Source organism: Artibeus jamaicensis, unplaced genomic scaffold, assembly GCF_021234435.1.
Source record: "Artibeus jamaicensis isolate MK-2021 breed Jamaican fruit bat unplaced genomic scaffold, CSHL_Jam_final contig_685, whole genome shotgun sequence".
NCBI classification, from domain to species: Eukaryota; Metazoa; Chordata; class Mammalia; order Chiroptera; family Phyllostomidae; genus Artibeus; species Artibeus jamaicensis.
Window position 1 is genome coordinate 29,805,632 of NW_026521924.1, and position 13,596 is coordinate 29,819,227.

At 51.8% G+C, this 13,596-nt stretch overlaps 1 protein-coding gene across 2 annotated transcripts in view; it reads right to left on the minus strand.

Annotated features, from left to right (window-relative positions):
- Nucleotides 1–3,347: 3,347 nt before the first annotated feature.
- Nucleotides 3,348–13,596, minus strand: part of ZFP64 (ZFP64 zinc finger protein) — a 64,950-nt gene continuing 54,701 nt past the window's right edge. For both annotated transcript variants that reach the window (XM_037133665.2, XM_037133666.2), the window contains 2 exons: nucleotides 7,987–8,238; nucleotides 3,348–5,056 (listed from right to left, as the gene is read on the minus strand). In XM_037133665.2, coding sequence (XP_036989560.2) covers nucleotides 4,347–5,056; nucleotides 7,987–8,238 — 962 coding nt within the window. In that variant the 3' untranslated portion in view covers nucleotides 3,348–4,346. The remainder of the gene's footprint in view (nucleotides 5,057–7,986; nucleotides 8,239–13,596) is intronic.

Genomic DNA, 13,596 nt, shown 5'->3' on the forward strand with positions numbered 1-13,596 from the left:
AGAAAACCTTGGAAGACGGCCATGGGCCAGTGTCCAGGAGGAAAAAACAGGTAGCCCCAGGGAAGTCCTGACAAAATGGAAATGTGGGGAGTACTGTGGGGGGGGGGCTGGGATGGGAGTAAAAGACAGAAAACTATACTCGAACAACAATTAAATTTTTTTAAAAAACAGAAATGCTTGTGTAAGGCACACCCTGGCTTTTCGGGACCCGTCCCAGCTGCTTCACAGAAAAGCCACACGCAGCCTTTGAGGGCGTCCCTGCTCCGAGACACCCAGCGTCGTAACTCCATACAGCACTCTGGAGCAACCATTTCCCAGCACCCTTTGCTGCAGCGAAACCCCCATGGCCAGCGGGATAGCCGGGGACAGTGAGCAATTTATAGTTAGCTTCCCGGCAGTGTTAAGAGGCAGGGTGCATGGCCACCTTGTCCCCAGGCTGGAACTTAAGTTGCCACCACCCTGGCCACATGTTGAAGACATGGGTGGGAGATGGAAGACAGAAGCCCTGATCCCCAATGTCACGAGGTCACAGTTCTAGTTCTGGGTTCTTGCCCACCTGCCATCTCCCCAAGCTACACAATAAATGAGAAAAGGACGTACAGGCATAAGTCCAAACCAGCTGATTGCATCACTAGGCCAAAAGTCAGAAATGGGCCCATTTGACAGATGAGCAAACCAAGAATCTGAGGTAAAGCCTTTGGTCAGCTGTCAGCCAGACAGTTACTGCCAGAGGCAGGGCTCCCTCATCTCCTGCCTCCTTGGCCCCTTTACTTAAACAAAAGGTGCTGTGAGTTACCCTTTGTTTGGGCTGCTCTGTCATCAACCTCCTCAGGTCCATTCATTACTCTTAACAAAACACTTCTTCCCTGGAGGCCCCACCCAGCCCCCCACTCTGCTCCGGGAAGTATCTTCAGCTCTGTGCTGGTTTCCAAACTTGAACAAGAGGAGGAACGTGGGTGAGGCGGGTGAGGCAGCGCCCTGGGTGCAGATACAAAGTGCCGTCAAAAATCTCCTGGCTCAAGGTGAGTACTTTAATGCCATTTTCAAAAATCCAAATGCAATGCAAGAAAGAAAAGTCCACAGTGGGCAAAGTGTCAGAATTTTAACTATGGGCTCCACGGCTCTGCCCCAACTTCTAGGCCAACTTCTAAAAAAATCTGTTCGCAAAAACAAAGTGCCTGACCTGGGAGTGGCTCAGTGGACTGAGCGCTGGCCTGCGGACCAAAAGGTCACCGGTTCAATTCCTGGTCAGGGCACATGCCTGGGTTTTGAGCCCCATTCCCCAAAGTGCAGGAGGCAGCCAATCAGTGTTTCTCCCCTTTCTCCCTCCCTTCCCATCTAAAAATAAATACCGTATTGAAACTTTATTCCTCGGTTACTGAGTTTTTGGTGCCCTGAGCGAATGCCTCACTCACCTCCTAGTCCCAGCCCTGGGTGCCCCCCCCACCCCGGGGGAGATGAGTAACACAGGTCAGGTTCTCAGCACAATACCCCGAAGGACATGTCGCCATGGCAACGGTATTGGGGCTCATGCTTTAATATCTTCAATGGGTATAGAATTCTGGGTTTATGAACTAGTTTAAAAATGGTTTTTTCTTCAATTTGAGAGAGAGAGAGAAAGAGAGAGAGCGATCAACGTCAGTTTGTTGTCCCAGGCATTCATGGGCTCATTGGTTGACTCTTGTGTGAGCCCTGACTGGGGATCAAACCCTCAACCCTGTGGTGGTGGCAAGATGACGTTCTAGCCAACTGAGCCATGGCCAGGGCTCATCCCTTTTCTTTCCGGAAGACATTGACTGTAGGGACAAATAAAAACTTTGCGTTTTATAGTATTCAGCAAGCAGCAAGACACCTTGAGCAGAGGCAAGAGGATGTCACTTTGATGTTTGACTCTCCACTGCAGAGTTGGTAGCGAGTCTGAATCAGGCTCCAAAGGCCCCAGTTTGTCTGGTGCCCACGTGGAACGCACCATCTGCTGCAGGAAGCAGCACCTCCCTGGAAGGCAGTGCAGGAAACAGCACTGCTCACACTGCTCCGGGCACTCAACCCACGGCCAATCGCCCCTGCTGCTCGCACCCCAACAGTCCGGCTCCAGGTCAGTTGACCACGGCCCTACACATCACAGCCCACTTTTTGTCAATAAAGTTTTATTAGCACACTGATATACCCATCTGTTTAACTATTGTCTATGGCTGCTTTGGTTACCGTGGCAGAGTGAAGCGAATGTGCTCCAACAGCACAGGTGAAGAGGCGAGCGGTTTCGGCACAGACCGAGGCCAGCAAAGCCCCGAGTATTTGCCACCTGGCCCTTTCCTGAAAAAGTTCACCCATGCCCCAGTGCGAGTGACATCAAACTGTGACGCACTCATCCATCAGTTTCCCCTTTCCGATCCACGTCAACCCCACCGACAGGTGGGGAGAGGGGCTCTGCTTACCTGGTCTGCACCTGCCAGCAGCCCCGTAGCCATCACTGGCCGTTCCCCAGTCTCCTCGGCGGTCACCTGCCTCTTTCCAGTCTCACCCCAGCAGGATTAGCCAGGTTGCTCTCCCACTTCCCGAGTTATCTTGTAACGTTTCACTGGAACACGGACTTGTGAGTTCTTTCTTTTCACCTACGTATGGCTGCCTCTGTGCTAACAGCACCGAGTTCAGTCACCAGAGAAACTTCAGAGGCCCGCAGTGCCTCAGATACCGTCTGGTCCAGAACTCTTTACTGACCCTGCACCCTGGGGACCCTAACTTACTAGGTGACACTGGGGTACAGGGACGACCCCAGGAGTCCACACAGCTGTTACAAGAAGCCTTCTGAGAAGGCTGACGTCCTTCCTGCCTGTCCAGAGAGCTGTGACAGCAGAGGTGTGAGGAGTGTTTACACTATTCTGATCTCCCAGTTCCCACTTGAAAGGTCAACGAGCCCCCTGCCATTGGAACAGATGTGTCGATAAGGCGCAGGGCAAGCAGCAGAAAGGCAACCACAGAACCTGTACAACGCGCCTGCCCCCAGTGCCCACAGACATTTCGGAGCCGTCGGAAACACAGTTCCGAAGCAAAGCAGTGGTTAATGCCGCCATGGTAGGGGGTGCCCTCCTCACGACCAAGGGACTTGACAGGGTGGACTGCCTGCCGCACGGCAGACTTCAACGGCATCAGATTTTTACAAACAGCAAAATGCGTGACAAATGACGCTGCGCACCTCTCGCTATTCATGAGACACTCCCTGGCACACAGTCTGTAAAAGTGTGTTTTCACCTCCTTTATCCCAGCTTACCAAAACCAGCGGATCTATTTATTAATCTCTTTTAAGAGCACAGATTTTACGCTTGATGAAGGGCACATGCAAATTTGTATTAAACAGAGACTGTATTTGAAAAGATGCCAAAGGAGAACAAACAAAGCAAGTCTGGCCCAGTTATAAAGCCACTGACACCCCACAGCCTCCTAGGTCAGGCCAAATGTACACGGACAAGAGGTTTGGATTTTCACTTGTTGGTTCAGTAGACACCATGTGCTTCCTGTGGTGAGGGATGCTGGTCTCAGGCTGTCCCACACAGTGCCTGTCCAGAACCAACCCCCGGGCGGGCTGGGCCCTAGTCTGTCCTTTAGGAATACAAGTTACAAGTACACACCTTGATTTCAAAAGGCACAGGCTGAGCTTGTGTTAGTTTGATCTCTGCTGCCACCTACAGGTCAAACTGCATTTCCGGTCGCAGCACTGAGACAAGAAGTCCTGCCTGCTGTTATCATCAGGGGGGCGGGGGCAGGGCAGGGATGGAGAGGAACACACCACACCCTGTCTCTGGGAGAAACGGGAGTATTCCGCTTACATTCTTCTGCAGATGAGTTTGCCTTTTTGTTACAAGACAACCGATAAAAGGGACCCCACAAAAACGTGTAAGGCGAACATTCTCCCAACTGCCACCCAGGTTAGAACTAGACCTTGCCCAGGGCCCAGGCCATCCCAGCCTTCCCCACTGTACAGATCAGTTGTGCTTCAGTGCCTGCGAGGCCTGACCAGTCAAACAACTGCATCAGAGGGGGACCGGGCTTGGCGCTGCAGTCTGTCCTGAAGAAGCTGTCCCCACTGGGGTGAGCGGTGCTCAGCGGACCCCCATTCGGGACAGCTGGTGCTCGGGGGACTCTCGGGGGGGAGACAGCATCCGTAGCGCTGCTGTGGCGTCTGCCCTCACACCACAGTGGCTGCAGCCATGGCCTCTGGAGGCCTATGCGGTGCAGGCAGCCACGCCCTGAGCTGGTGACTACAAGTCCGGCTTGATGGTCTCACCCAAAGGGCCAGGCAGCAGCATTTGTCTGGAATTCCAGAGGGTTCGCCAGCCTCTCTGCACAAATCAGAGGCACTGGCCGGGCTCCAGGGAGGTGTCCAGCTGCCCCGTGGAGACCAGGGCACCCAGCTGCCCCGACGCGCCGCTTTCAGGCGGGAAGGTGACCAAGTCCGAGTTCTTGTTCTCACCATGGTCACTGTGCTGCTTCATGTGGCATCTCAGAGAGTCGTCCCTGACGAAGGCGGCCCCGCAGGTCTCACAGCGGAAGGCCCTCTGCGTCACTATTGTGGCCACGTGCGGAGAGCTGCTGTCTCGGGGCCCTTCCCTGCCCTGCGGGACCCGGTTCTCTGTCTTGGCCTCGTCCCTGTGTACCTTGTCAATGTGTTTGGCCAGGCTGCTGGGCCGCTTGGTGTCGAAGCTGCAGAAGTCGCACTTGAAGGGGCGGTCGGTGCAGTGCACCCGGCTGTGCACGCGCAGGGCGGCCGCGCTGGAGCAGGAGTAGCTGCACTCGGGACACTTCTCAGGGTGGTCGGCCCGGTGCAGCCGGCTGTGCTCCAGGAGGTCCGCCCGGTCCCGGCCCTGGAAGGCGCAGTGCAGGCACTTGAAGGTGTGCTTGATGCGGACGTGGGACTTGAGGTTGGCCTTCATGGTGCAGCGGACGTCGCAGAACTCGCACTTGAAAGGCTTCTCCCCCGAGTGCACGATCATGTGCCTTTTCAAGTCCGAGCTGATTTTGAACTTGGCGCTACAGAGCCAGCACTGGAAGGGGGTGTCCCCTAGCAATGGAAGGTGTGTTTCCATTAGAGCAGGCAGGCAACAGAGAGCTCCCCCCAAACATGCGTCAGGACACTCGGCCGCAAGGGAAGAGTGGGGTCTTCTGACTCCAGCTCCCTGTTAGCCTCCTAGTAACACCACTTCCCAGGTACGGTATTAGCTCGCTGAATGCTCGTGAGAGTCCTGTGAGTCGGGGTACAGCCCCCCTGTTTTACAGAGGGAATAACTGAGGCTCAGAGGTCAAGTTACTGATCTAAATAGCAGGGATGTGAACCCAGGCATCGTGGCATCCAAGTCCATACTCTTCACCAGGGTCACTTGAGTTTCGATTCTAAGCTCTCATTGAACCTGACACCCCCAAAACTGAATGTGGAAGAACGAGGTGCCTACAATGTTACAAACAACTGTTCCAAATCCAGCTCAGATTTCGAAACATGCTTCCTCCAGTGTTTAAGCTAATTACATCGGGTAACTGGCTTGTGTTACTAGTGAAAGTTTCAGTTTTACAACCACAAGACTGAATTGTATTTGTAAAAGTAACAAAATTCATGGCCACAGGGGACAAATGTTGAAAAGCCAGAGCCTCCTCCGCACCCCTGGAAGCCTTGGGAAAGGTTTTCAGGTCTTTTAGAGGTTGTTACTTTATAAACGTCATGGGCAGTGACCATAGGCCAAGATGAGACTATTCACTCTACACGTGCATCCCGGCCCCTCCCCCAACAGCCCCTGCACCGCTCTCCCCGCATCACAGCCCCTGTGATCTCACTCTCCCCGAATTACCTACTAAACTGAGTGACAGCCTCACCGCTCTTAGTCCACCAGCTCAGGCAGTTAGTTCAGAGGATTCCCTCCTCTGGTCAGAAAACAGCTTCATTTTTACATTTCAGTTCAGTAACACCTGCATTCCAACCCCTGACTTCTCAGGCTTTAACTAGTTGTTTGCAACATGAGAGTCAAGCTCCACTAAGGTCTCTCTTAACGTCAGTGGGTTCTTTGACTTGAGGTGGAGTGGCATATAATGAAGCCAACTCAACCACGGGCCAGAGTTCTGCTCCCATCAACGCTGTAGTGAAACAACTGGGTATGTGATGTCCATCAGAGCCAACTACTGCGCCAGGATTGTGTCCCTCCTCTTTCAGGGTCACTGCCACACCTGGGCCAGCTGACGGTGTTGCTACTAGCACCAAGGTCAACATGGATCCTCTTTTCCTACATGCTTGTTTCGGGTCCCATTATATCCTGCACACTCCTTGACTAGATTGCGTTTCTTGAGAAAAAAGGAATCTCATGATGATTTTTACTTGTCCAGTCTCTTAACTCTGTAAGCATTTACTTCCCGAATTTCTGATTTGCTCATTCTTTTCTCTTAACCTCCTACGCCAGTATCACCCTGACACTTCCCATTATTGCAATCCCAGTTCGCTGTCCTCACGTATCCACACATCATGTCAAAAGTTTTCTCCCTTCTTTTGCTAGAGTTGGGCTTCTAGTCCCTTCCACTAGAATGGTAGCTTAGAGAAAAACCTGAGTCCTTGCACAGACCTGTGTCTATTCTGCGTTCATACTAGAAATAATCTGGCTGGGCATAAAATTCTACATTCAAAATGATTTTCCAACTTTGAAGGCACTGTTCCATGGTCCCCTAGAAGCCACTAATACTGAGGAGTCCTCTCAGGTACAGCTTGCTCCAGCCACCGCCTTGGCTCTGCTTGGCACCGTGGGAGCCCTACCACGCCCATAGCCCCTTAGAATTACAAGATTCCTTTTCTCACTTCATTTTCTCACGTGTACTTTCTTCTGCTCCTAGAACTAGTCAGCAATCAGACATCCAGCTTATTTTTCAGTTCTCCAACTCAATTTTTTCCCCTGATACCTGAAACCTTTTTAACTTTATAGCCAGCAATCCTAGTTTTCATTCACACCTCCTTGTTCTTGCTACCTTTCCCAGAACTCCTCTGGGTTGTGACATTCTTGCCAGTGGGTAGACAGATACCACTTAGAACGGAAAAATTCTCGCCTACCACCCGAATACTCGTTGGCTCCAGGAGCAGTTACTTGTCAGACTTGGCGCTTTTTCTGCCATCGTTTTTCTACAAATGATACATAATCCATAGTTCACAGTTCGTTTAGGAAGAGTGGACTGGTATGAGGATTAGACACACAGGGGCCACAGATTCTACCTGCTTGGAAGCCTGGGCCACTCTGCCAACAGGCCTCAGCTTCTCCAAGCTCTGCGGCCCCGGCAGACCACGCGCCAGTTCCGAGCCCAGAACTCTCAGGGCCAATCAGAGGCTGGCCGGCCCGACTGGCTCCCATTTGTCTGTCGGGGCAGTTTTCTTGACTCAGTTTTAGACGCCAGCATAGTTCTGTCTGCTGGCCCTCTTCCACAAAGCCACTGAAAATCCTCATCGACCTCCTTCCGAGCCTCCCACCCCGTTTTTCCGTACCACAGTGGGTTGGCTGGGCCTGCCCATCGACTGATCATTACTTCAATGGCGCCTCCTCACAAAGAAGGGATGGAAAAGCTCTTTGCAAAGTCTGATTTCTAGAACTAGAAGTTCATGATCTGCAGTAATGCTCAGCTGATTTCACTGCGTGTTTCTGAGCTAATAGCTATGCAGTCGGCGTTCAAGCGAAACGACTGAAACACCCACTTTACGCACCGGGTCCCTCAAGACACCGCTCTGCTTCTCGGCTGCTGCGCTGTCTGCTCACCCCCCCGCTGTGCTCTACGCAGTTGCTCTACGCAGTCAAGTTCAAAAACCTGCTGTCGATCTTCACGTTTTACTACAAACCACTGCCCCGGCACACGAACAAATCCACCAGCTTCACGGCCACCACGGAGACATCAAATTTCTTAACCACCATGTACATGAAGGTGGGGACCCTGGAGACCACGCCGGGCCCCGTGGTCTCGGGGTCGGGGCCTCACCTGTGTGGGAGCGCAGGTGCACGGTGAGCTGGCTGGAGTTGCGGCTGGCGTAGGGGCACAGCTGGCACTGGTACGGCCGCTCGTCCGAGTGGATCCGCAGGTGCTTCTTGAGGCTGCTGCTGTCCACGGCGGCGTAGTCACACAGGTGGCACTTGTGGGGCTTCACGCTGGTGTGGCACCGCATGTGCATGGTCAGGTTGTCCTTCCGGCTGAAGCACTTGTCGCAGAACTCGCACTTGTGGGGTTTGTCTCCTTGGAACACATGAGAGAGGCAGGGTTTTTACGGGTTACTCTAGAGGATGGCCGCAGAGCGATCCGACAGAAATGGCACCCTGGGTGCGCATACGGGCTGCCTCTTCCTGCTGCCCAAACGCCCAGACAGAGAGACACTGAAAGCTACATAATCACAGCGGAGGCCAAACGGCGGCCATTCACCGACGGGTCAGAAATTATGAAGAATCCCAAGGGAGAGATTTGATAAAAGCCAGACCGGGGGAGAAAAATCACAGGCTGAACCAATCCCGTTTGGGAAAATGGGAGTGGTCAGACAGTATTCAGGATCAGAAGTGGCAGGTCTCGGGGTCTCAGAACAGCTTTCTGGCTCACTAGTTGAGGGACCACATAAAGCAAGGTCAGGAGGACCCTCCCTTCCCTGTACCGACCTGCACTTGGCGGTCATTACCACTCTCCCACAGCCTCCATGCGCCCCCAGCTAGTAGGAAAGAGGGGGCTTAGAGAAATGCCGTAAAGGCCCCGAGTAGCTCGAGACACCCTGGAAGGCAGAGAACCCCATGCCCAGAACATCTTTACCTAATAGAGTGTCCCTTTCCTCCCCTACAACCCCTCAGACTGGGCGGGTCAGAGTGTAAGTGACTCCGCCCAGGGACCAAACACTCGGGCAAGCCAGAGCCAGGAAGACGTGCCTCCATTGAGTTGCTCAAGGTCACAGACATGGCTGAAGGTGGGGGCTGAACGAGGCATCTCGGCTCCAGTGCCTGTGTGTGAAGCAGCTACACCGTGCTGTCTCAGCAACTTTTTGGGGGGACATGCCCAAATCAAGAACTTTTAGTTATAAAAGCAGTTTTCATTCCCATGATAATTTTCACTCTCCTCTGTCAAAATAAAACATGTAGTTAGATGACTAGAAGAAAGGACGTTAAAAAAAAAAAAAGGAAAACCTTAGAAGATGGAGCTAAAGACTCTTCCAGAAGGCTGCCCAAAAGGACAAAGGAAAAGTACAAGAGAATTTAAGATGTGAAAGCTAGTTCTGATTGTATAGGAGAGGACAGAGCAAGTGATGAGTTCTCAGCACTGAAGACCACTGAGGGTCTTCAAGTGTCTCATCTGGAGGCGGGAGGCCCAGTTCAGAAGCCCGAATGATAAGTTCTCAGAGATTTCGGACAGGAGGCAGCTCAGGCCAGCACACGGCTCCTCAGACCACACGGGACGGAGGCAAGACGGGAACTCAATCTGTAAAGTTCTGCAAGAATCATTTAAAGAGCCCTGCACGCGAACCAGCATTCAGCGGGAAAAGCAAAGTCAGTTGACGTCAGACAACAGAAAAAAAAAGGAAGTAGATAAAAAGTGGGATATGAGGAAGTAATGAAGCGGAAGTACTGCTTCCAGACCACGAGAGAACCGACATTAAAAACAGCAAAACAGCACCCAAAAGGAGGTAGAAATCAAACTAAGTCTAAGCACAACAGACATAGGTGGATTCGATTTCTGTTAAAAATTTCAAAGTCATCTCAACATACTTAGGATACCTATGTAACAAATGACAAAGGGTGCAAAATAATAGAAAACATATCCTGGAAAAATGCTGCAAGAAAGCAGGAACCTTAATAATGTTGGCAGGCAAAATAAGAATCGTGAATGGAAGCCACTAGAAATTTCTTGGTAAAGAGACAAAACTCACACAGTAGACGGGACTCAAACTATTATGAATCTAACTGGTCTCACAGAAGGTTTTCAGAAAAGTCAGCTTGAAAGTTGCAGGACATACTGTAAAACAGCTTCCGGTCCGGAACCCACACCCGATCACAAGCCCCCTACAGGCGGGCACAAGAAGAGCACGCACGTGAGCAGACAGCCTGCTGCTTTTAAGAAGCAAGCGTATGGGCTTACATTCGTTTTTTGATGTGAGACTGAAAGCAAGTGCGCCAGGAGCAATCAGTGGCGATTGCAGCACTTGGTCAACAAAACCGAAAGCGGTTGTGAAAAGGGGCAGCCTGCTCAGAGAGGGAAGGTCCCACTGGAGCGGGGTTGTCACCCGGGGCCAGGCAATTCTCTGCTGGGGACGGTCCTGTGCACTGCGGCAGCAGCCTTGCCCACTTCCCACTAGACACCCCCGTGGTGAGAGTCCAGTCTACAGGGACCCTGTGGAGGGAGGGGCGTCAAGTTGCACCTGGCTGAGGACAGAGACATGGCCGAGAGAAAGGGGACCCGGGACACAGTCAACCACAACTGTTTAGTAGAACGTCACCCCAGTAAGTCCAGGAGACTCAATAAAGTGGATGGCGATCCAGGAAAATATTAAGTCACCAAGTGAGACGGGTAAGGACCATCTGAAAAGTCGCTAGACTGGAGGGCACCCAAAGCAAGCTGCTCAGGGCTGAAGCGTTTGCCACCCTTCCTCCCCGAGGGCCGTGCGTCGAGGGCCGTGCCTCCCTGTCCGAGGGAGCGCAGGCTCGGCCGTGTGACACACTCAGCCCACTGACCCACGAGCAAAACCCACGAGTCACTGCGAGTCCAGTGCATCACCTGCCGCACTCACTCCTCCTGCCCGAGATGACCGTGACACTCCAGATCAGGGGTTCTTCATGTGGGACTTGCAGGTAAACTGGACATCAAAGACCCGGCACGGGACACGGTGACATTTCTGTTGCTAAAAGCTGCAGCATTCCCTCCTGTTTGGAATGCAGCCAACAGACCACACCGATGGCGGAACCAGAGACCCTCGTGAACAGACAGGAGCCACGAACGTCCATGACGCTGCACTTTGCCCAGTTCTCAAAGGGTCATTCGTGTTCACTACAGCCCTCCGGCAAGGAAGGGCACCAGCAGACCAGCCCCAAGGTCCTAACGCTGCATGTGGGGCTTCTCAGTGCTACCCCCGTGCACCCCAACCGGGTGCTGGTGGGCAGGGTGGCGCTGAAACACAGACTCCCGCCCCCAGCGTTGAGATACTGTTGATAGGTAACACTGCAAGTTCAAGGTAGACAACGTGGTGATTCCGTGTCTGAGCACATGGAGAAACAATTCACCTGACTGTGGTTAACACCTCCATCGCCTCCGATAATTACTTCTCTGGTGGTGAGAACATTTCAGATCTACTCTTTTAGCAACTGTCACGTAGGTAACACACAATATGGTCTTGTTAACTACAGACGCCACGCTGCACCTCGGATCCCTGGAACTGACTCATCCTGTAACTGGAAGTTTGTGCCCTTGAACCAGCATCTCCCTATTTCTCAGGCTGAACTTGTAAAAATGGAGAGGAGAACAGGGTTTCTGGGCGGGGCCTGAGAACCTGCATCTTGAACACCCTCCCAGGGGAGGCTGACCTCTCTGGTCTTTGCCACACTTCGGGTCGCCAGGGCTCAGTGTATTGAAATACCACACATTTAACACTTCGACAGCAACTGCACTGAGATGTTTCTAAGGTGACTTTACCACATTTAAAAAACATTCTGGGAGGGGTCCGTATGCTTGATAAAGCTGCCCGGAGTCCGCAGCAGACAAAAGGTCAAGAATGCCTTTCTCTGGCATGTTCCTGATTCCAGACAGAGGCTGTCCCACCCTCAGGCACAAAGCTGTGGCAGACCTGCGGGCGGGGGCTCACTGGGGATGAGCAGAGCCCTCGTCACAGCCTAATCTGCACCCCACTGGCCTCTGAAAAAAGTCACAATTGCAGCGAGGACTGTGGGTGAGTTCTATCAATTTTCTCAAAATGCTTCCACATTCCATCACTGTTTAATAACAGAAAGATTGGGGGGAAAAAAGCCTCAACTCACTTGGTGTGAGATTACCTTGGAAATTGATGCCAAGTGAAGTTAAACAGTGACATTAAAAATACAAACATGCAAGCCGATCCCCTTCGGGAGGCTAGATAAATCCCACAGGGCCATCTTAAAGGAGCAAGACATCCGCCGTTCAGGCACCCTTCCTGATAAAAGACGGTGACGCTAGAACATTCCTCTTAAAGACTAAGAGAAGGATGGCTTGCTCTTCCTGCTATTCCTCAACCCAGACATGGAGACCAAGGCACTGAAGGTCAAGTGGGAAGACAGAAAGCAGAAAATTCAAAAGAAATAGACTCGAACAATTAACAGTAAATAAGGGGACAGCCAGGGGCCTGGAGAGAACCCTCGAATTCTTTCGCAAGTGGCCTTACGCACACGAGTGCTCCATCAAGCTTCTCCCCATGACCACACTCTGAGTTGGGAGGTGGGGAGGCGGGGTGTGGCGATGGTCAAACAGAGTGCCAGGTGACACATGGCGTCCTGACACTGTGTTAATACAGCCCACCTGACCCCCCCCCCAGCAAAAAAAAAAAAAGTGTTATGCTGCATTTCACTCTATCATGCACAGGCTCTTCACGTGAGTACTGGCACTGATATTCCTTCCCACTGGGTCATCTTGGGTCAGGTAGGAGTGTGATACACAACACATATACATATGTGTAGGAGTATGTATGTGGGCTGAAGAGTCACTCTGCCCTACGTGGCAGATTTCTTCTTGTGGGGCACTTGTCTGAACTTGGTGTCTTGTTGTAAGTTTTAACTTCAGTCACACTGGTCTGTCTTTGTGGTTTTAACTGTCTACTAATAAATACCACACACATGCCCTCCATTCCTAATACGTTAGAGGACGTCTGCCTCTGACTTCCTTCCTACCCTTGGAATTGGTGAATGACGAGGGGAGAGGCAATGACCTTGGTCAGGGCGCCGCGCCTCCTCCAACCCCAGCTGCGGCCTTACGTTCACACACGCAGGTCTGTTTCTGGAATCTGTTCCGTGTTTGTTCCTTGTGGCCGCTACTCGCACTGTTTGCGTTACAGCTTCACGGTGTTTTAGTTTCTGATAAAGCAAAGGTCTTGCTGCCCAGGGTGTCTGGGCACTTTTGTGCCCCCTTTTCTCTTCCAGATGGATTTTACTCTCCAGAAGGTGGCTGGGATCAGGGTACGGAAGGAAAGGTGGCGGAAACCCTCGTCCTGGTACGGCTGGCTTTCAAACAACACCACGCAGCCACCTTCAAGTGGGATGGCTTAAAAATTGGAAAGGAAGAGCAATATATATTCAATGCATAAAGTTACGAGAAAATGAATGCCGTTTTTAAACCTATTCAGAGATATTTTACTATTTACACATTGATTTTTCTCTATTTTCTTGCTTAAGATTTTACCTGGGGGAAAACCAGAAATGAAGCCTTTTCCACCCTGCTCCTCCTCCTCCTCCTGTTTCTCTTGTATATTTGCAAGTTTAATTTTTTCCCCCAGCTAGGAAAAAAGCCTTGCATTTAAGATATAAGTATATCTGTATATGTATACACACACATACGCTCCCCCCCCATGACTTTAGAACATGGGTAATAAAAAGACCGAATCCC